Source organism: Platalea leucorodia (genome assembly GCF_965183815.1).
Source record: "Platalea leucorodia genome assembly, chromosome: 13".
In the NCBI taxonomy this organism is placed as follows: Eukaryota; Metazoa; Chordata; class Aves; order Pelecaniformes; family Threskiornithidae; genus Platalea; species Platalea leucorodia.
Window position 1 is genome coordinate 5,365,751 of NC_138835.1, and position 20,870 is coordinate 5,386,620.

The 20,870-nt window shown below is 43.0% G+C and overlaps 1 protein-coding gene across 1 annotated transcript in view; it reads left to right on the top strand.

The window, feature by feature from the left end:
• The window catches only part of MMP24 (matrix metallopeptidase 24), a gene marked incomplete at its 5' end in the record, with an annotated part of 46,413 nt that overhangs the window by 19,288 nt on the left and 6,255 nt on the right, over positions 1–20,870 (top strand). The window contains one exon of the mRNA XM_082325858.1: positions 9,030–9,191. Within this exon, the coding sequence (XP_082181984.1) occupies positions 9,030–9,191 (162 nt within the window). The remainder of the gene's footprint in view (positions 1–9,029; positions 9,192–20,870) is intronic.

The window sequence follows — 20,870 nt, forward strand, 5'->3', positions numbered from 1 at the left end:
CAAATGGCATTTTGAATCCATCATTATTTTTCAGGCTTCTGACTATTGTTGAAAACGAGCATCAGTATTTTTCAGAGAGAAAATCAGAGCTGCTTTGAAGTTACTCATGTGTCCTTTAACACAGAAGACCTGTTATCTGAAAGACTTCCATATAGATGTTGGAAGTCAGGTGGGGCATAAATTGTATTAAAATTTCAATTTATTGTACCAGGCCTTTTTATGATACTTTACTCCACTGGATCATGCTGTTGGTCAGTACTTTGGTTCATTGAAGAAGACCAGTTCAGTATATAGTCTCTAGAATATACCTACTTAACATTGGTTTCATCCTGTAACTGCTTAGAGAGACTTGTTCCCATAAGCCAGAGTTCTCCAAAATCGTGCTAATGTTGAAGCAAATTTGAGCAAGCGTATAGACACATGGTCTCAAGACAGCCAGCCACAGTAAAAAGAAATAAAATCAGGCAGCTTAAATCAGCAAGAGTTTGAGATTACATCCCTGTCATGTCAATCCAAATATAGAAGGCCGTAAATAGAGAACTTGCAAATTAATTTTTTTTACAAAAGTAAAGTGAAGAGAGAAAGCCCGCCAGCACACATGGAAGACTTCTGTCTTCAGATTCTTCTTCTTCACTACTGGACAGCGTCTCTGTAAGTAGTGCTTTCTTTTGTTGTATATGCTGTCAGTATACACACATAGAAGTGGCATTACGCTAGGGCTGTGCTAGTGCAGTCTGGATTTTAAGCTTTGCAGTATTGACAGTGCTAGTTATTGATTACAGCTGAAATTCATTCGTAAGGATCACCTGCAAATTCTACTTCCAAAACAATGTACTTGTAAATACACCTGATGTTCACAGTGTTCTGTAAAGAAAATTATTATCCGTTGCTTTTGTCAGTAATTGTTTAATACACAGAGTCTGAATGCAGTTATGTAGGTATTTGGAATCCTATTGATTTCTGTATAATCAAAGTAAAATATTTTACTTCTTTCCACAGAGAATGAGATAATCTGCAATTTGTAGGAAGGAGCCAGTAGGGATCAAAATGATGTGTTATTCCCTTAAAAAGGAAGAAAAAAAACAACTGTAAAAAAGACAGGTCATGAGAATCAAGGTGAGCCAAAAAGTCTCTTTTTGCCACCGTCCTTTGTAAAGCAGAAACATGTGATGTGAAGTGAGCCAAAACGCAGCAGTGTCTCTAATAAACTTGCAGCTTTCCGCTTGCTGAAGGGGAGAGAAGTAAAATAACAGGCATTCAGGAAGAGGAGAAATGAAAAATAGGTGAAGTCTTGAAAAGAGTTTGCTGGTCATTGCAGTCAGAGGCGGATTGCAGCATCGGCAATAAAATGACGCCCAATACTCTATAGATTTTGACATCACAACCAAGTAGCAAACTTGGGAGTTGTTTAAACTAATTTTTTTTTTTCTCTCCTGTTTCTGAAGAAGAGCACAAGATTTGAAGACAGTTTAACTAGTGTTGCCTTCTTTACCCAAATCCACCACGAATACCACTTTGAGGGGGGAATGTCTCTTATATCCCAGTTCTTTTACTTCTCAGTCCTACTCAGTCTTTACAGCCCCATCAGGAACCTTCTCTGTCAGGGGAGAACAAAGCCAGTGAACAGCACCCTCTTTGTGGCAAAGAGCTACTCTCATAGCTTCCAGAACAGCACTTTCTCTGTTGCCAGCATCAGGAGTTAAATATAATTTCAACCCGACTGGCAGAAAAGAATCCCAAGTAGCGCAAACTGATTTGTATCCACACTTCCACACTGCCTATGCCAGGACCTGTTCGGAACACACTGGGCCAGCCTTCTAATGGTTTCAAAATACTTTTTTTTTTTTTTTTTTTTTTTTTTTTTGTAGTTACCTTCCAGTTGTTCCACAGCTGGGTCAAGTACTAAATTCTGTCTGTAGACCCTGCTGTATTTAAATACTTTTAAAAAATAAAACCACCAGCATAGCTTCTTTTCAAGACTGATGGAATTAAAGTCATATCTACATTTTCCATTTTTTTAATGAGCATTTTTCTTTTCTTTACCATCTGTTCTACCGAATTAGGGAATAATATGCTAATACAGGCAAATACGAGTTTTCGGTTTGGGATTGGTAATTCTTTGGTATTGAATTGCTTATTGAATTACAGCCTACACTTGTGAAAGATACAGGGAAAATTTTTCAGCAGAACACTCTTATTCCATTCAATGTCAGGCTGCTGAGCCAGCTGAAGCAGTCACGACTTCCCCTCTCTCTGGCTGCCTACTCTTGCCTCCACATCACTCAGTTTCGGTCTCACCATTCCAGAAAAATATTGTGTATTTTTCCAGTGAATTTCTACAGGAGATTGTCCCCATAGTGCCATCTGTGCCATGTCAGCTTGCATGCAAGCACAGCTTGGAACATTAATCAGGTTTGTAACACTACTAATAGACCTAGTTTGCACACTGCCTTTCAGGGACAATAAGGCAAACTACCTGTCTTTCATGATGATTGGTAACATAATGCAGTCCTTTGTCCTTCTGCAGTCACTTGATCTCATGGAGATCGGTTTGTTAACATGGCTGGGGTACAATTTCTGTTAACACTGCGTATCACTCGTTCTTCTTTCTCCAGTGAAGCTGTTTAAAGACACTATTATGAGTTTTCATTAGGTCCTTAATCATATTCATTGCTACATTTATAACGATAATATTTATGAACAAAATGAAACCTATATTTCTTTTTAACATGTATTTTCTTCCTTTCTAGATAGAAAAGCAGTTTTCCACATCTCATTTGATGCAAACAAATGGAAGAGCAGTATCACCACTTCGTCAGGGTCTTCAGAAGAGTGAAAAGCTTTTCTTGAGCAGAGCGTGTTATGGAGGTGAATGGAGGAGTACAGACAAATCACATGTTCTTCTGTTTGATAGTTCAGACCTACCAGGTCTGAAGATGCAAGAACCAAGGCACAGCTTAGAGTAGCCCTAAAGCTTCTTTAAGTTGTGCTTGGAAAACAGTTGTCTCTGCATGGCTGTTGGCATGGAAGGGATCATTTTAGTCTATTTAAAGCATGTTTAGTTCACACCATTTTTTCTGTAATTACCCTAGGCATGATATTGTCACAACCAGTGATCTGACTTCTTCGGTATCGTTTACCTTAATAAAATTTCAAAATTATCTTTCATATGTCTTTTTAATTATGTCTGAGTAAACTGCAGTATATAGTTATGTTAGCATGATGGTACAGTTCATAAAGTATAAAACTAATATGACAAAGAGCAGAGATTTACAGTTGCTTTTCTGTTATTTATCAGATATACAATATTATTTGTACTTCCGTTGTCTTAGAAACTCTGGTCTGGATTTACACTCCACTGTGCTAGGTGCTTTACAGAGTCTGCTTACACTCATTACAGCTATATATACAGCTATCGTGCTCAGGGTTACTGATAGTAATATCACAACGTAGCCATAATAGTATACCTGTGACCTATTACTGTAAACTGATAGGCATTTAAAGGAGTGTTTTTGCTGACCTACAGCAATTGGATACCCTACTATGCAATGAGTTACTTAGCCAAATAAAGAAAAGGTTTTGATACAGATTTTCATAATTAAGATGAATGAAACTGTACAACAAGGCATGTGCTGGCAGTTTCATAAAGAAAAACCTTTCTCAAGATGTCTGTTACCTGATTTAACAGCCATTTTTCCAGCTGAAGATGAAAAATCAAAGAAGTGATGGAGTATATGACCAGAAGGAACATCACACATAACATATACAGTTTATCTGTGACTGCAGTGTTCTCTGTGTTGTTGCAATAAAACCATGTGTTTCTTATCTCTCTAGGGAAAGGTAGTATATTATAAACAATTTGAGAGTGCTTAACCAAAGAGCTGGTTTTGATGTGTGATTATATTGCAATTTATCCTAAGTAAGTTAGCTCAACTGGGAATACATCAGCTAACAGGAGGTTTATTCTGAACACAAATTTAGATTACTTAAGAAAATTCAGCTAAAAAGTATGTTTCAGGTTGTGTGTATACTGTGTCTGGTGTGTGCATGGGGAGTATAGAGGTATTAAACGGAATGTAAGATAAGCAGTGTATTCACCTGGTTTGGCATCATGATAATGGGTGATGCTTTTGTATTGTTATAGGTGTGTCCTCAATTACAACTTTCTCTGGTGATAACATTGTTTTGGTAAGGAAAACACATCAGCAACTTCAAAGCTAAATTAACTGTGTTTCTTTATGTTTTAGCATAGCAGGTCAAAATATTTCACTCAATGAACCAACTGATAAAACTACCCCCAGTGTTACAGGGTCATCCTTTCTCTGGTGCTTATTGGTGGACTTTTGGATGCCTCCTGAGAAATGGGAAGGAGAAAGCTCAGGCAGGTCTCTAACCAGACCTGTTTATTTTGTACAGATAGTGCAAATGAGCAAAAATTGTTGGATTTCTCTCGGGACCTTTCCCTGCAAATACAAAGCAAGGGTAGTCAGTTCCTTCTACACCCTACTGTCTTACCCAGGTGGCTGGTATACACTGAATACAAGTTTTACTTTTTATTTGGTCTTTGGGGAAGGGGGTTGAACAGGAAATTAAGGAGCTTTATCTGATTGCCTGACCTTGTTTCCATATGAGTAGCAAAGTATCAAGCTAGGCTATTAGTTCTCCCTTGCACTAAGAAGATAGACATTATTAAGAGTGCTGTTCGGACAAGAACTGTGGAGACCATCAAGGTCAGAGACCTTACTGCATGTTCAAGAACGAACAAACAATTTGAGAGGTACAGGCTCCTTTCAGGACTCCTGCAGATGAGCTGAGTGGACGGTTTCCAAACAGCAGACAAACAGCAATGGGTAACAGTACACAAAGAGCCATCACAGTTGCAAGCTAAGGGCTGTGGGAGAAGATAAGTATGCTGTCAGGCAATAGTTTTATACCTTGATATTTTCTTTTTAGAGCAAATCCTAGCCCACCCTTTGAAAAGAAAATGAACAACGTGTTCTCTTCCATGCTATGAAACTCCCTACCATTTACAAAAATGAAGGGAACTTGCTTCAACTCCAGAGCTGAGTTTTCGAGCACTCTGTGCTTACAAAATAGTCTTAGACTTTTTTGTCCTGTCTCCTCTCCCCACGAAATGCATGCTTTCCACTTGCCCTCTGAGAATGACTTAGCTGCTTTCAGACTTGGGATCCTCTTGTAGAATATAGCAGGGTGGAGACAGCAGATGACATGGCCATGCTGGAAGAAAGAGAACTATGGATGTGTCTGGGAGGAGGATAGAACAAAAAGACAGGTGAGGGGATGAAACAGTGCTGAGAAATCTTTGGGCAGGGCAGGAAGCAGGAGAGGGAGCTATGTCTGCTAGTGCCATTCTACTGCCTTTCAGCAAAGGCTTTGAGATGAGAAGCAACCACAGCATTGAGAGAGTATTTGAGAGTATTTGTTGAGAAGCAAGAGGAGCTTCTTGTCCTACTTTCTGTGGAAGTCACTTCATTTCCTAGCTCCACTTCGTCTGCTCCAGCCACAACCTCCCAGCACATCTACTCCAGTTTGAGTGGCCTCCTAGCAATGTATCATGCCTTAGGAGGACAGCTTTTCCACTCCACTGTTGACCTGGCCTCTGTGGCTGTGCTAGAACTGGGAAGGTTCATTTCTTAGTGAGTCTCTTATCTCTAGATGCAAGGAAGCAGAGCTCCCCAGCCAAAATTTTCCATGCTCCATGGCATCCTTGCACACTACTGTCAGTCAAAATGGTGTTTTAAAACTGGACAGCAGCAGCTGTTTTCCGCAGTTGTCTGTATTTCCAGGTATAGGTATTTCATAAGAGTAACTAGGAAAAGGTGCACTTCTCTTCAAGTAGTGAAAGAGCAGGTTGGCCTGACCACCATGTTTATTGACATACTTACTCAGGTATGAACCTTCATCTTTCTGGGCTGGCTGACCACCTCAGAACTCTTCCTAGTTGTTTCACTGGTGATCAAGGAACCAACAAAGACAGGTGACCTGCTGCATCTGATACTTAAAAAGGAAGAACTGGTGGGTAGCGTGAAGATCAGTAGCATCCTTGGCTGCAGTAACCATGAGATAGTGGAGTTCAGGATGTGCATCAGAGGGGTCGATACTGAGGTCAATACTGTTTAATATCTTCATGAATGACCTCAGTCATGCAGCAGAGTGCACCCTCAGCAAGTTTGAAGATGATACAAAATTTGGAGGACTGGTTGATACACTAAATAGTGATGCTGTCATTCGGAGAGACCTCAGGAGGCTGGAGAAATGGGCTGACAGGAACCTAATGAAGTTGAGCAAAGAGAAATGCAAAGCCCTGCACCTCGGCTTTGTTGGTGGCCGACAGACTGGAAAACAGCTTTGCAGAGAAAGACTTGGGGGCCTGGTTGACACCAAGTTGAACATGAGACAGCACTGTGCCCCTGCAGCTCAGAAGGCCAACAGCATCCAGGGCTGCATTAGGAAGAGCATTGCCAGCAGGTCAAGGGAGATGATCCTTCCTTTTTGCTCAGCACATCTGGAGTGCTATGTACAGGGCTTCCCAATACAAGACGCTGGAAATTCAAAACCTGACTGGACACAATCTGGAGCAACCTGCCCTGCTTGACCTTGCTTGAGCTGGGGGGTTGGGCTGGACAATCTCCAGAGGTGCCTTCCAACCTCAACCATTCTGTGAGTCTGTGTGATTCTGTTTTCCAGCTGTATTCCAGCTGGCATTTGTTTTGGGCAGAAACAAGTGATTGAAGGCTATTTAATTTAAATTAAGATAGTGTCTGATCTTATGCCCCTGATAAAGGTTTAGCACATAGAGGCCAGTAACTTACATAGATTTATATGTAGACTTACATAGAGACAAGTTCTAGACATGCTGTCAGTACAAAGACTCTTCGGATACTTCAGCAAGGAGGAAAATGGCACCAAATTGGTGAGGGAAAAGTCTCCAAGCACTTAGCACAGGCACAGCCCATGAGCCCATGGTAAAAGTCACTCAGTACAGAGCTGACCTTCATGAGAAGAGTCTTCTCTGTACTGAGTGACTTTTACCATGGACTTCCATGTGTGAGTAGTTGTAGCAATGAAAATTATGCTTTCATGAGCATTTAAGTGATATAGGAGAGTAAATCCTTTTAATTTTCAATAGCACTTCGAGTCTTTGAATCCCTTTCGAAAACTGGGTGCATCTTCTAACCTTGAGTGTTTTTGAAAACCTATGAAGAGTGATCAGTCCTCCAAACTTTACCATGAAACTACTTAATGTATTTTATACTATGCTGTTGGACATTTGATTGACTTGTTCTGCACACATGAGATTTTTCAGCAACAGATGAGAAAAAATTATTAAGTAAGTCCCCATTTGGATTTCCCAAATACAGAAATTCTGGAATTTTAAATACATATTTGGCTAAATTTTAGCCTATGTATGTTTTTGGACATTTGTATTTGAACCAATGTAATTGAACATTTTTTTCAAATGCATTTGTATATTTTAATGTCTTGCATATTCAGGTGCTTACAGCCTCCAACTCAAATGTTTAGATAATTTAACCATTTTGGTGTGGTATGTATGACCAGTTGAGCACTGTTTGTTACTGACTTTAGGTATCTTGAGATGCTGGCAAAGCACCCTGCTGTGAAGACTTGCAGACCCCTGAATCTGTGTTGTCACGTTTTTATGGGTAACAGTGAAGCAATAAGTATTTAAAAAGTGGAGATAGTTCTACATAAATCACTGTTGCAACACCTTTCCCAAGGAGAGCTCAGCCGTGTACACAAAACTGAACTTTGCTACCTCTAAGACAAGCGTAGTTGGAGATGTGGGGAATGGAGATACGCTGTTTGGAGATGCTGCAAAGCAGCCACTGAGCTGCCACTGCCCACTGTTTTCTCCCATGTCTGATTGCAAGTGCTCTTGGTTTGTGCCTTGCCAAAAAAAGCAGAGAAGCCCGATTCAGGCAGTATTGAGGGCTCAGGCATTTTATTGGCATGGGGAGACTCTTACATCTGTCCTTTTTGGCTGTGTCTTCATCCCTTACACAGCATTGCCTGTGTCACCTCCCATGTCAAGATTCCCTCACGGAGTAGGACATCCAGGGACCACACTAGATCAAGGAGATGAGGGTCCCAGACCCACGGGACTGAAGAGGAGTGTACGCTTGTAACATAGAGTTGAAGGTACCCCTACTTTGCACCCCTACCAGCTTCTGGACCAGAGCTCCTCAGCCCTTTCTCTTCCTGTCAGGAGCATGTCCCTTCTTTCCTCCTTCCTCCTTCTCCCTCCTGCCATTGGGATCCCTATGTGGCTCTGCCTCCTGCAGGATGGGCTACCTGTGCTCACCTCCTCCCGCAGACATGGCAGTGCTAGGAGTCCAGCAAAGTAAAAGCATGTTGAGGAGCCTGTGCTAGAGGAGATGGGGTTGTCCCAGGTACTACATGCACTACGGTGGGTGTTAGCCCGGGTCTTCTCTGTCCTTCCTCCTGCCTTGCCAGGTGCCTTACAGATCTCCCCTAGGATTTGGTGGTCCAGGTCAGATCAGAGCATGGCACCAGAGGACCCAGAAGGGGGACAAAGCTCCCTTCCCACCAGGTACCCTTGTGGATTAGCAGTCTCTCACCTCTCCTGGCAGCACTCAGATAAGGAGGCAGTGGTATCAGAGCAGCCTATTTTGTTGGCCGTTTCTGTAAACTCTCTACAAAAGAGTCTACAGTCAGTATCCTTTCACTCCAGGCAGCTGCCTGTTTTACCTGGTCTGAGGGTGCTCACGGTCATGGGTGGTCATGGGCTAGGAGCCTCCTGCCCGTTCTGTGACAATGTCTGTAAAAGCTGCACAGACTTTCAGGACTAAAACCATCTCCAGGAGCTGACCCTGGCGCTATGACCTGCTGTGCAATAGGATAGCAAAGCATTTGCTTCTTGCTTTATAAGTAAGTGGGACATGGGCTTGCGTCAAGCTGTGGCTGTGTACTAATGTGGCTGTCAGGCTGTGGCTGTGTACTAACGTGGCTGTGCCTTTCTTCCACAGGGAATGATCTCTTCCTGGTCGCAGTCCATGAGCTGGGGCATGCGCTGGGTCTGGAACACTCCAACGATCCCAGTGCTATCATGGCTCCTTTCTACCAGTACATGGAAACGCACAACTTCAAACTGCCCCAGGATGACCTCCAAGGAATTCAGAAAATCTATGGTGAGCAACACTATCCACTCATCTATTTACACTGAGCTCGAGGCTAGTGAGTATTTTACAGCCACAGATGGGTAGCCCCCAAAATGCTTGCAGCTGGTGGACTGGATTTCCTACCATAGATGAATGGGGAACAGTTTAAAGCCCTTGATCCACAGCCAAGTATCAGACGACCATCCCAGTGGCAATATCTTTTCACAAGTCAGGATAACCAAAACTCTGATCTCACTGCTGCTCCATCCCTCACTGTGTCCCCAATATCAAGGAGCACTAGAAAGGGAAAAACAGGCAATTGCTGTACCCAAGGTTTGTCCATTAGGAACAGCCAGTGCAAATAGAGGGGAAGAATGTGAAGAACATGGAACATCAAGGAAAGGTAAAAAGTATTTATGCACTCATTTTTTTCTCCATATATAGAAGGTAGGGAAAAAGTGTTTGGATCTGCTTAGGGAACACTTTACTTCTTTTAACTTCCAGCTGAACATTGCTGTACAACATGTGCCACAAAGACATGGGCTCATGGAAAAGAGAGAGAAAAGGAGGCAGAGGGATTATGGGAGAAAACCAAGGGGCTAGAGATGATGTGGTACCATGTGATGGGATCATGGATACCAGGGTGTGAAGACAGGGACTTTCAGAGAATTATTGGCTGAAGGAGACTCTGGGAGCAGAGGGGAATGCAGGTTTCAGGAGCCACAGTCAAGGGGAGGCTGAGCTAGAAGATGCTAATGGGTACAGTGTGTGGCAGCCCATGGAAAACAGGCTTTGTCAAGCATCCCTCATTTCATTCTTTGTGGAAAGTACAAGCTTGACAGAGAGGTTACTTAGTAAATGTAGCGTAGAGCAACTATGCTATGTAGCTATGCAACATTTGCAGCTGCTTGACATCTGGACTCAAATATTAGCTCCCAGTACCAGTACAGCAGATATTATATGAATTAGACCTGAAAAAAAACCTTATAAGAAGATGATCGTCAGTGGGAAAGCTGGTGTTTCTAAGGGATTGCTGCTGGGATCAGTGGCAGACCTGACACTAGTCAATGTTTGCATCAGTGATCTGCCAGTGAATTTTAAATTGCTGCTAATAGAATTTGTGCCAAGACCTATAAGACTCTAAAGCAGTACAGCAAGACTTTAGAGGTCTAAACTGTATGTCAATTGTTCGAGTCTGATTTTTTTTTTTTTTGTGAATGGAATGAGATTAATTTGTTCAAATGTAGATGCCTAAAGAAGAGAAAACTCTTTCTGGGCTAGTTTCCCTGGCTACTGTCTCAGCAATGGGGAAAAAAAGGCTTTTGTAAAGTGCAGTTCATCCTCACTGTAAGGCAGATACCCAAGTAAGGTCCAACATTTAAAATAAGACACCCAGGAGGAACGGGCTTTTCCCATTAGTGCAGCTGGAGATTTCTCTTTATTGTTCATTACCAGGATGAAGTTGCATGGCAATTGTCCTATGGTATCATTTAATTACGCATACTTTAACATAGTGTATATTCGAATATTCAGGATAACAGAGACTCTGGATGGTTTTGAAATAAACTGCTGGGGTAGTAAGTATTGAACTTTCATTAAGTATTATACCTAAGTTTTCATTTTTGAAAGCTGCTAAAATGTCATTATGCTGTTTCTGTTTTGAAATGTTGGTTTAGTTCCTGTGAACTTTGACTAATCAGAAAGAAAAAAAATAATCTTAACTTATTGCTGGCAGTGAAAGTGCAATCAGGAAAAAATTACTGGTTTATCTGTTTTCAGATACCTTTTTGGAAAGGGAGCAGATAAGGAATTGACAGCCATGCTTCTTCACATTTGTGGTTCAAGCCAATATCAGCTGTGGCTGAGCTGGGGACCAGCACTCCCCCAGCACAGCTTGGGCAGAGACCCAATGCCCAGGGCTGCGCTGAAATGGGGCTCCTGGGCCCATGGGTGGGAGTGGGGGTACTGGGTGATGCTGGTCAGGGCCATTAAGACCTATTAGTGTCCTCAGGGCCCTGACAATTTGTGAGAGCACTGCACAGTGTCTTGTGCACAGCTAAGACAGAGCAGAGAGCTCAGTACTGTACTGCCTGTGGCTTGGCAGCAGCACCATTACACTTCCACTTATTTTTCACTTGCGTAGTGACATTAAACTTTAGCCACATACTATGTTAAGATTCTCTGTATGCAATATAATATGCTTAAAATTTTAACTCAGCTTGAAAAAAGCAGCATGAATGAATTACTACCTGGTGCAGGTAGTAACTACAACTTAGTTTGTTGACTGTCATGGAATCACACAAGGCTCTTCTCTGAGGCCTTTGAACTGGAGTGGGTAGGGGATGGTGTTGGTGGCTGTAGAGATAACTAGTCCTGCAAGGAGAAGAAGGAACAGCTTCTGCAGTAGGAGCTTTGATTCCCCAGGTAGAGATTTTGGCCCTTAGCACAAAGTTATGGTCCAAAAACTAAAGTTCAGTTTAAAAGGTTTTACTCTTATGGTTCACAAAGAAAAGATGGAAAATGCAGGTTGTGTTTCTCCCTGGAACTGGAGATATGAGAACAGATCCTTTCATCTGAGCTTCTTACAGCTGAGAAGGGACTGCTGAAATATCTTTCTTGTAGCTTTAGCAGGAACATTCAACTAATGTGTTTTATTTCCACAGTGCCAATCTGCTTTGTTGTGCCTTGGGAATGCCAAAAGCCCATCTACCAGAGCACCTGTCCAAAAATCATAACCTCCTGCTTTCTTGCTGCTTTGACATTCTCTCCAGTGCAGCAGCATGTGCTCAATACATATTATTTAGGAACCTACTATGCAAAATAAGTCATGGAGCCAGAGCCACTGTCTTGCCTGTAGCATTCTTTTTTAAAAATGAATTTAATTAAAACTTCCAATTTTTCATTCCACTGAAGTTGCTAGAACAAAGAACAGGGGCTCTACTAAAGCTTAAGTCCATTTTGTCTCCTTCTTTTGAGAATGATGCATTTCAAACATATTTTTATGTTGTATCTGTGTTTATCCAGTAGAAAAGAAATATGTCTAAATCTGTCATGTAATGATTTATTGAATTATTAAGTTATTTTTTGCTGGATTTATTTCAAAACTCACCTAAAGAGACAGTAGGTGATGTGAACTCTCATTTGTGCTTCATGCTGGTTAGTATAACGTCAATGCTTAAAGTGTTATTTCCACTTATGAACTAATGATAAAAAGGCCAGCCACTCACCGTGTGTGACAGAGCAGACTGTAAGACAAGTCAGTGGCATTTCCATCTTTTGATAGGTGCTTCCTGTAGCATGTTCCTTGACAAAATGAGGGAAATATCATGACTGTTCTTTACATGTCTTTTTCAGAAGGATGTCTCCCACTATACTTATATGCCTATGTCACAAGTGACATGCCCAGGTAGGAATTAAACTGGAAATAATACCATTATGTAGGGCCCCTGCTGTTAAGTTGACTGCCTCTTTTAATGTTGCTAGTGTTGAAGTCAGGGCTGCGTGCAGCTACAGTGCAGATGGAGAGAGGAGACATACTCAGCCATGGCCTTGTCCCACAGCCTGAACTGATCATCCTTCAGCACTGGTTCCCCTGTTCTTCACGTCCTGCTCTAAGTACCCTTTTGCAGTAGGCTGTGAAGCAGCCTCTCATGTTAGGAGTGACTCTTCTGACACTATGCCTGGGGAGCAGAGGGGTTGATATGAGGTGCAGGAACAACTCATGTCCACACGGATGCTTGGAGCTGGTAAACTAGGCCATTACCTTCAAGGCCCTTTCAAAGCCTAAGGTCACAAAGGAAAGGTCTCCTAATCACTCAAAGATAGACCAAATCATTAGGCCTGGAGAAACCTCAAAGATCTGGGTCCTCCCGAATCTCACTGAGGATGTGTCAACTTCACACATCTTTTCTGCAGCTCAGGAGAAAAGCTCCCAATCAGTGTACATGCTGCATCCCATGAGGGCTGAGGTCCAGGGTGCTTGTGAAACCACACCAGCCCCTGGCCCAGGAACTAGACAACACCAGCTCTGACATCCAAGAACAGGGGATCAGCAGGGCACAGTGTCTATTAGCAAATAGCACCTTCTGCCAGCCTCATGACTCCTGTGCAGCAAGCATGGGTTTCATAATCTCCCTCACCTTTTCCCAATGGCAGCCCATAGAGCAATCCCAGATCCTTGTAACCTACATGTATGTGTGAGATGGCTTGTGATGAAAAAGCAGAAAGACCTGATGCAAATTGCTCCACGTGGTGACACTGCATTGTGAGTGGGACCATCAGAGCAAGCTTTGCTGTCATGCAGGACCTGGAAAGATTAGGCATAGGACTGTTTTCTGATAATGCCCTATTGAACGTGGGAAGAGACTAGAGTAACATCCAAGACCTTATCTATAGAAGCTGCAAGATCGGGGACTTTTGGATCCATGCCCCATGGTGCTATGCTCGTAGGAGTGTAGCGGAAGGAAAATGCGTGGCAATAAGAGAGCTGGAGGAATCTGCCCTGGTGCCACATCTCTGGCATGTTGCAGAAATACCAGACTCCCTTTCTGTGTTGCACCGCTTCATTTGCACTTTTCCTCCTGTCCAGAGACTCTGTTGGACCCAGCAGGAAATACCAGACTCCACCTGCGGTGCATCCACTGAGTCTCATCTGCCGTATGCCAGGTTTCCATTCCCATTCCTCTGAAAAACAGGCAGGGAGTAACCGCCTGGTTCCGGGTGCTGTCCTTGGGGTCCACCTGACACCCAGAGGACTCTGCCACGACACAGGGACTCACTCATGCCAACATCAGCCCTGGAGCTACACACATGGGGTGTGAGAGGAGGGAGCTGATCACAGTGATCAGCTGACTCCTGATGAAGGGGGAGCTGAGGGGGAGCCCACCTCTCTTGAGAGATTTCTCAGCTGGTGGAGAAATACTGCTTTATGTTATGGCTGGGCATGAAATACTTCTCTCATCCTACAGATCTGTCTGAATATAAAAAAAAATGTTCTGTTTTGCAGTGGAGCAGATGTCAGGCTTCTTAAAGTTTTTCCAGAGGGGAACTGGGCTGCAAGCACCACAGCAGGACCATCTTGCAGAACCCCAAACTCTCATCATTTGCCTGCTTAAGCCTGGGAATTCTGGACCCAGTTTTCTTGCACGCAAAGCAGAGAACCCAACCGCAAGGTGAATCGCCTCTTTACAGACCTCAGGAGAGCTTTTGCTTAGAGCAAGGATTTCAGCCATGGACACTTGTCTACCAGGTGAATGCTTTTTCACCTGGGTGGCAGTTGGTCATTCAGAGGAGAACATCTATGCCAGAAAGGCTCGAGAAACCCTTCCTGCCACCCAGTGATGATCACAAGGGCCTCAACTGCCCAACCGTTGAGTACGCTGTGGGTGCTGGGGCTTGTTCTGCAGACTGTAGTGCACTGTGGCAAGGATACTCAAACTAACTGAAATAGCTAATTCACTTCACTGCTGAGGTCTAACCCTAGAAGTGCAAAGTGGTCTGTGGCCAGGTTTACCAAGCAAGCAGGGAAAAGGAGTCCTTCGCGAGCTCTGAGCTGTTGTGGATGGACTGTCTCTTGTCCCTCAGATAGCTTGTGGGCAGCTAGCTCATTTAATATGAACAAGGACTGCTTTCCACTGCCCTGGAGTCCAGAGCAGCCAGGTGGGTTTCTCTGACTCTCCCTGGCTCATTTGGATGATACATTTTGATTTGAAACTGAGGAGCCTTTCCTGTGTACCTGGACAGCTGGTACAGTCCTGCAGAAACATGCAGGCAGCTCAGCTTTTTACAACCAAAAAACCTCTGTACGTTATTCAAAAGTGTAACTGCCTGCCTGTAGTCTGGATGACAGTTTTATTCTTGGAGTGAATATTAAGAAGATAAAGACAGGCCTTTGTTTGCAGGTGGATCATTATCTTCCCTGATCTGAAACAAAGGGTGTCCTCTGCACTAGCAGGCTTGGAGAGCCGCCTGGCTCACAGAGAGCTGGCTGTGACAGATGCTGAGCCATGCAAGATGCTGAACCTCCAGGCAGGTGTTGTGCAGTTGAGGGAACACTCTGTCAATAGCCAGGAGGACAGTACAATTATATTTTGTCCTCAACTATCGACACAGTGGCTCCTAAATGCCTCCTCTCTCTGTGTTATCTTCACAGGTCACCTTGGTATTCAGATGGTCTGCGACAGAGGAAGCATGAAGGGAGGAGGCTAAGTGCCAGTGGTGGAAGTCACACTCTGAAGGTGATCTGCTGTGACGCAAAAGCTTTCTGACATTCTTTGCCTTGGTTGTGATAGAGAAGAAGAAAGTCTTCTTCTCCACAAAGTTTCTGTAAAGTCCCAGCAAGTTGCTTCCCTCCAGAATGTAGAGTTTCCAGCTCCAGGAGGTTTCTTACCTGCTTCCTGTGTGGAAGTGGCTGCAGGTTCAGCCCCGGGGGTGGGTTTGGCTCCGGTGCTGGGATCACATGCAATAACTAGGTGACCAGGTTCAGGCCCAATTGCAGACCCATGCAATAGCCTCTCTCACTTAATTTTTCTCTCAATGAGCTTTGCTCTGACTGATTCTCTGAAGTTGCTTGGGAACGTAGTGATAGAGGCTGTGATTTGCGTGCGATACTGCCTGGTTAGTTATATCAGTGGTGGGTGTAATCAGTTCCTGTAATAAATACCAAGGTGCCAGCATCTCTTAAGTAGCTCTTTCTTCACGCGGTCATCTCTGCTGCTAATAAACCTGTTATATCCTGCCTTTAGCCGTCTGTTTTGGAGGCAGGTTGCTGTGATGAGATTCTGGAAATAGTAATGACTGGCAAATTATATAGGGTCTGTTCATTCTGCTTTCCTGCCTGGTTGTGCTCTGAAGTGGCTTAGGTCTTACGAGACAGCATCTTTTTTCAGCAATGGACAGGCTGTGCTTCTGCTTTCCGTCCCCCTAGCCGTAGACCAAATTCTGCCTGCCTAGCACTTGGACCAGAGGATTTTCATGTTGTATGTATGCTCCTCTCATTGCATGTGCATAACTGTAGGATTACCTTCCACCTTTAGCTGTAAGTCCACCCTCACTCAGTGACAAACCGAAAGCAGAATTAAAAATAAAAATGCAATCTGTATAACCACAAGAGGTGACAAGACTTCAATCATGATAAATTAGAAAGCCCAGAATGCGTAAAAACAAGAAGGGAAGTGAAAAATAGCAAGGAAAAATCCATGGCTGGCAGGGAAAGAGAGTAAGAGGAATATTTTAAGTGAAATGACAAAGTCTGCATCCAAGCAAGTTGCAGTACCACCTGGAAAATGTGTGGGAAGCCTTCTCAGTGCTGGGTACCTCCTTCAGAGCAATATGCTAGCGCTAGTTTGGCCACTGCAAGCAGTGAGTACGTACGGTGGCCCAGCTTCTGTTGTTGGTCCTGACTTGTGATCTCTTTCCACTGCACTAGCGAATGTTTCAGTTAATGCAAATCTCTGGTTCACCTGAATCATTGCTGATTTGCACCATCCTGACCGCAGTGTGTATAACTGCTTCTGCCTTGCAACTGTACTGCATTCTGTTTCAGTGGCAACTTAGGGCTAATTAAAACTTTTACATTGGTCCCCTGGGTTGCAGGTGCTATTTTAACTTTCCTCTTCTCTACAGAAGACTGTGACAGACTTTGGGCACTTAAATTGAACGTGAGAGAGTTGAACATGACTGCTGTCCTGCAGCAGGGGCAGGGCAGGCTGTAACCTGGTATATGAGTGGTCCTCACTTGTGAAGAGAGATAATAACTCCGATCATGCATGAGATGTTAGATTTCTATCCTATGACCACAATACTATAGTCCGTATTCTGCACCTTACTATCAGATTCTATGTGTCTTTGTGACCCATCAGAAATATTCCGCATAATTTTCTTCAGATATTACTCCTGTCTCACCCTTTTTTCCTTTAAAAGAGAGGGGGGAAAAATTAATGTCATGCCCTCATCTTACTGCTCATGGTCATCTCAATAAAACTCTATTCTTGCTCTCTTCTCCTCTCAAAGTGTGGAGTTTTTGGCTTGTTGTTTCTGGAAATTCAGAACTGCTGTTGATTTGAGTATCTCTATCCATTTGCTGTGTCTGAGAAGCAGAACCACCCCAACTTGGCAATCGCTCCCTTTCACACTCTGTGTCTTTCCAGCAAGCAGTTTGAATACATAACACACAGTGACTTCTTGGGTCCCTCCCAGACAATTCCCTCTGACAGCAGGTGTACCTCTCTGCATTGCAGATTGCTACACATCTCACCCTCTTTAAAGGCAACAGTGCTCTTTGGAGTCCTCCTTACAATCATGTGAATTTGCGTCTAGTTGCCTCTCACAACACAGGGTTCTATTCTGTGCTGGAACTGGTGGCAGTCTTCTGCAAACTACCAAATAGCTGTCTGATGAAATTGCTCCACTGTGTCAATTAAACTGACCACCAAAGAGGCTTATCTGATCCATATATGGCAACAGAAATGCATCTCTGATTTGGTCAGTGCATGGCAGCGTTAGCCTCTTGCACAGGGGAGAGAACGAATAACTATACCTCTCTTGTGCTTCTGTAGCAACATGCTATAGTCTCATTTAGAAAGATGATCCTTGTATCAGTCCATTGGCAGGGGAATCCTATCATGTAGGACATGCATTAGAGTTTTTTCAATGTTATTTACAAAACTCATCCTCTCAAAGCCATGTGGATGGCAGCACAAGAGTAAAAGGATCACGCTGCTGTTTAATGAGAGACCTGCAGTGTGCAGTAAGTCACTGCTTATTGTTTCCTTGCTTAGGTCCCAGTCAAGACTGCCTTTTTCTTCATGCAACCATTTCCTGTCTTCACCAAGCATGTAAATTGCTGGTTTTCAAACTTAATTTATTCAGGTACTATAACTGGCACCAAGTGCCATTTTTGGCAGCCAAAATAGGTTTACCAGTTTCCTGCTCCTTTAATTTGCCAAAGCAGGAGCTGGACACTGTGCTCCCATGTCCCATCTGGACAAACCAGAACCCCAGATTTCTTTGTGTAATATCTGTCTGGGACCTCTTTCCCCATTCCCCTCCCTTCCTCTGCAGCATATCCCACTGTACCAACTCAAGCCTACCTCCATGAGCCTTCCAGCCTGAACCAGAAGTGCCAGCTAGCGTGCCACTTGTTGGAGGAGATGCCTTTGCACAGCCCATGTGCATCACACCACAATAAGTTGCTTATGGCTGTATTTGCAAACAACGTCTATGGCTGCTAGCAAGAATAATAGTAGCACATCTGTAGATACAGCAGTATTTAGGGATGGTGTTAAGTAAATAGAGTGCTGAGGACTTGACACCCACTCTGTATGCATTTCAGGGAAGGGGGTGATTATTGTGGATTAGCTCTAGCTGTGCCTATTTGCAGCTGCAGTATCCTAGATGTGCTCCAGAAGTGCATCTTCAAGTTTAGTTTTGTCCAAAAAAGAATGCATTTCATTAACATCAGTGTGAATCAAAGCACAGAAATTCCAAATGACAGAGAATCTCTTCAAAAGCACACTCCTGAGCTGAACTGAAACACGGGTGTAGATGAACCCATATTGCCTGGCTAACAAGGGCTCCGACCCTGTTGCACCTATGACAGGCAATATCTGGAGACCTTTGCTGCATACCATTTGGGGAAAATTCACAGATCTCTAGCAGCAGCAGTATCACAGTTTGGGAATTTTATTTAAAAGAATTTTATGGTCTGCTAAGATAACGGGCACTGAACAGCTAAGAATGGAGGGGGATGAGAAATGCACAGTATCAGTATAATATTTTTATCCTTTTCATGTAGACAGCTTTCCAAGAATAATTATCAACAGAGAATCCTCATGTAAAAGATTTCTGTGAGCAATATTTGATGTCTTTTATTAAAGTTTTGTAATAAAAGAAGTAAATAAAAATACTTGCCAATAAAACTTGCATGTGGCACAAAATATCACATTATGAGGAAAAGTCGCCTTGAAGAAATATAATGATCCATTTGAAAAGCTTTAGGAAAGAGCTGTAAGAGTAAGTAAGTCTCAAGATCTTAAAACCAAAAGACATTGCAGCAACAAACAGAACTTGTCTATTTAGCTCATTAAGGAGAATTTAAAAAGCATCCTCATCAAGATCTGTAAATGATTAAATATTGAGATGCTAAAGATGATGAGGAAAAAAACACTGAATCTAAAGCGGCACAAACTCAGACAATAGGTAAGACACAGACTTTAGCAGTGACAGGGCTTAATCATTGGAACAATTTGCTATGCATTATAGATTTTCTATGGCTTGAAATCTGGAGAATGTGCTGTACCTGCACCAGAAACACTACGCTCATCGCAGGACTTGCAGGTGGAGGTTTCTGGCCTGGTACTGCAGGAAGTTGGACTATGTTATCTAAGTGGTACTTTCTGAAGATAATATCCATGAAACCTACATACAAGATTCTTACCGTTACAACCTTAATAACAAATATGATGGCTTTCTCTGATGAATTCTTTGTCACTAGCTGTGATGATTTTCATTAATGCCATCACCCTTCTAGGACATGTTAAGCACTCATTCATTATAGGAACCCTTTGAAAATGTAACATTTAAGAGCTAAGTTGACATGGGGACTTGGGCACCTAACCGTCATTTTAGGCAGCATATTTCAAAATATTTATCTGCAAAAGTTCTCTTCTAATCCCACAGGTGCGTAGCCTCCATGGGCATCATCTAAATCCTTACTCATAAATTCCTTCTCTGGGTATGGGCAAGGCAATCACCCACAACAGGGTAACTCTCAGTCTGTGAGGATGAGCCTTGACCAGTGCACGTGTTCCATAATACCAGCTGGTGTGAAGCACATCGGCAATGCTGTTGAACCCCTAAACCAGTGAGACTGATATAGCAACCATGAAAATCAGACCCCGTTCTGCCCACTGGTGGAGGTTTGTCCTGCAGTCTCTCTACATAGCTCCTTCAAAAGCACTGTTCAGAAAGAGACAGAAACCATAATCCATGCAAATGACCAGTTAAATCCCATTTGATTACATCAGAAAACTTGCCAAAATCTCTTGCTTCTAGTAGCCTTCTGCTTATTGCCTTACTAGCTTGTGTCTCTCTCTGAGGAGCAACAAGAAATCTATGACTCTTTTAATTAGATTGGGTCCAGATTTTATCACTAACTGTTAATGAAATTGTCTTATGGCAGACCTCTGATCCAAGTCTGTCACTTGTCTTTTTATAGCTCTTTACATTCCTGCAGCTTTGTCAGATCTCAAATCTGAGCTGGGTAAGGACTGAAGGGGAGAGCTGTGCTTGTGGGGGGTATAATTTGAATTAGAACATGGTCCCTTATCACGGCTGTTCATCAGAGTTCCCATGGTGTTCTGAAAGCAAAGACTGGGGACTAAATTGTAATAAAGTAATTGCTTTCTAATTTCTAAATTCCCCTGCAGTTCCCCTTCAATTGTAGCATTGATTGTCGCACCCTAACTTTTTTCTGGTTTTGGTTTGGGGTTTTTTTTATAGTCTACTAAACATTTCTATTCAAGGCTTATTACCTTTCATTTCAGTTGGGAACGTGATTGGTGTGGCTCCTCCCTCCTTTTAGCTCCAGCCTCCTTGGGAAGACCTACAAAAACATACTGGCTCTTCTTCAGTTCTTATCACTCATCTGTTTTGGAACGTCTTTCACGTATGGATGCATCTCGTTCTGCTCCCCATTTCTAGGGAATGAGC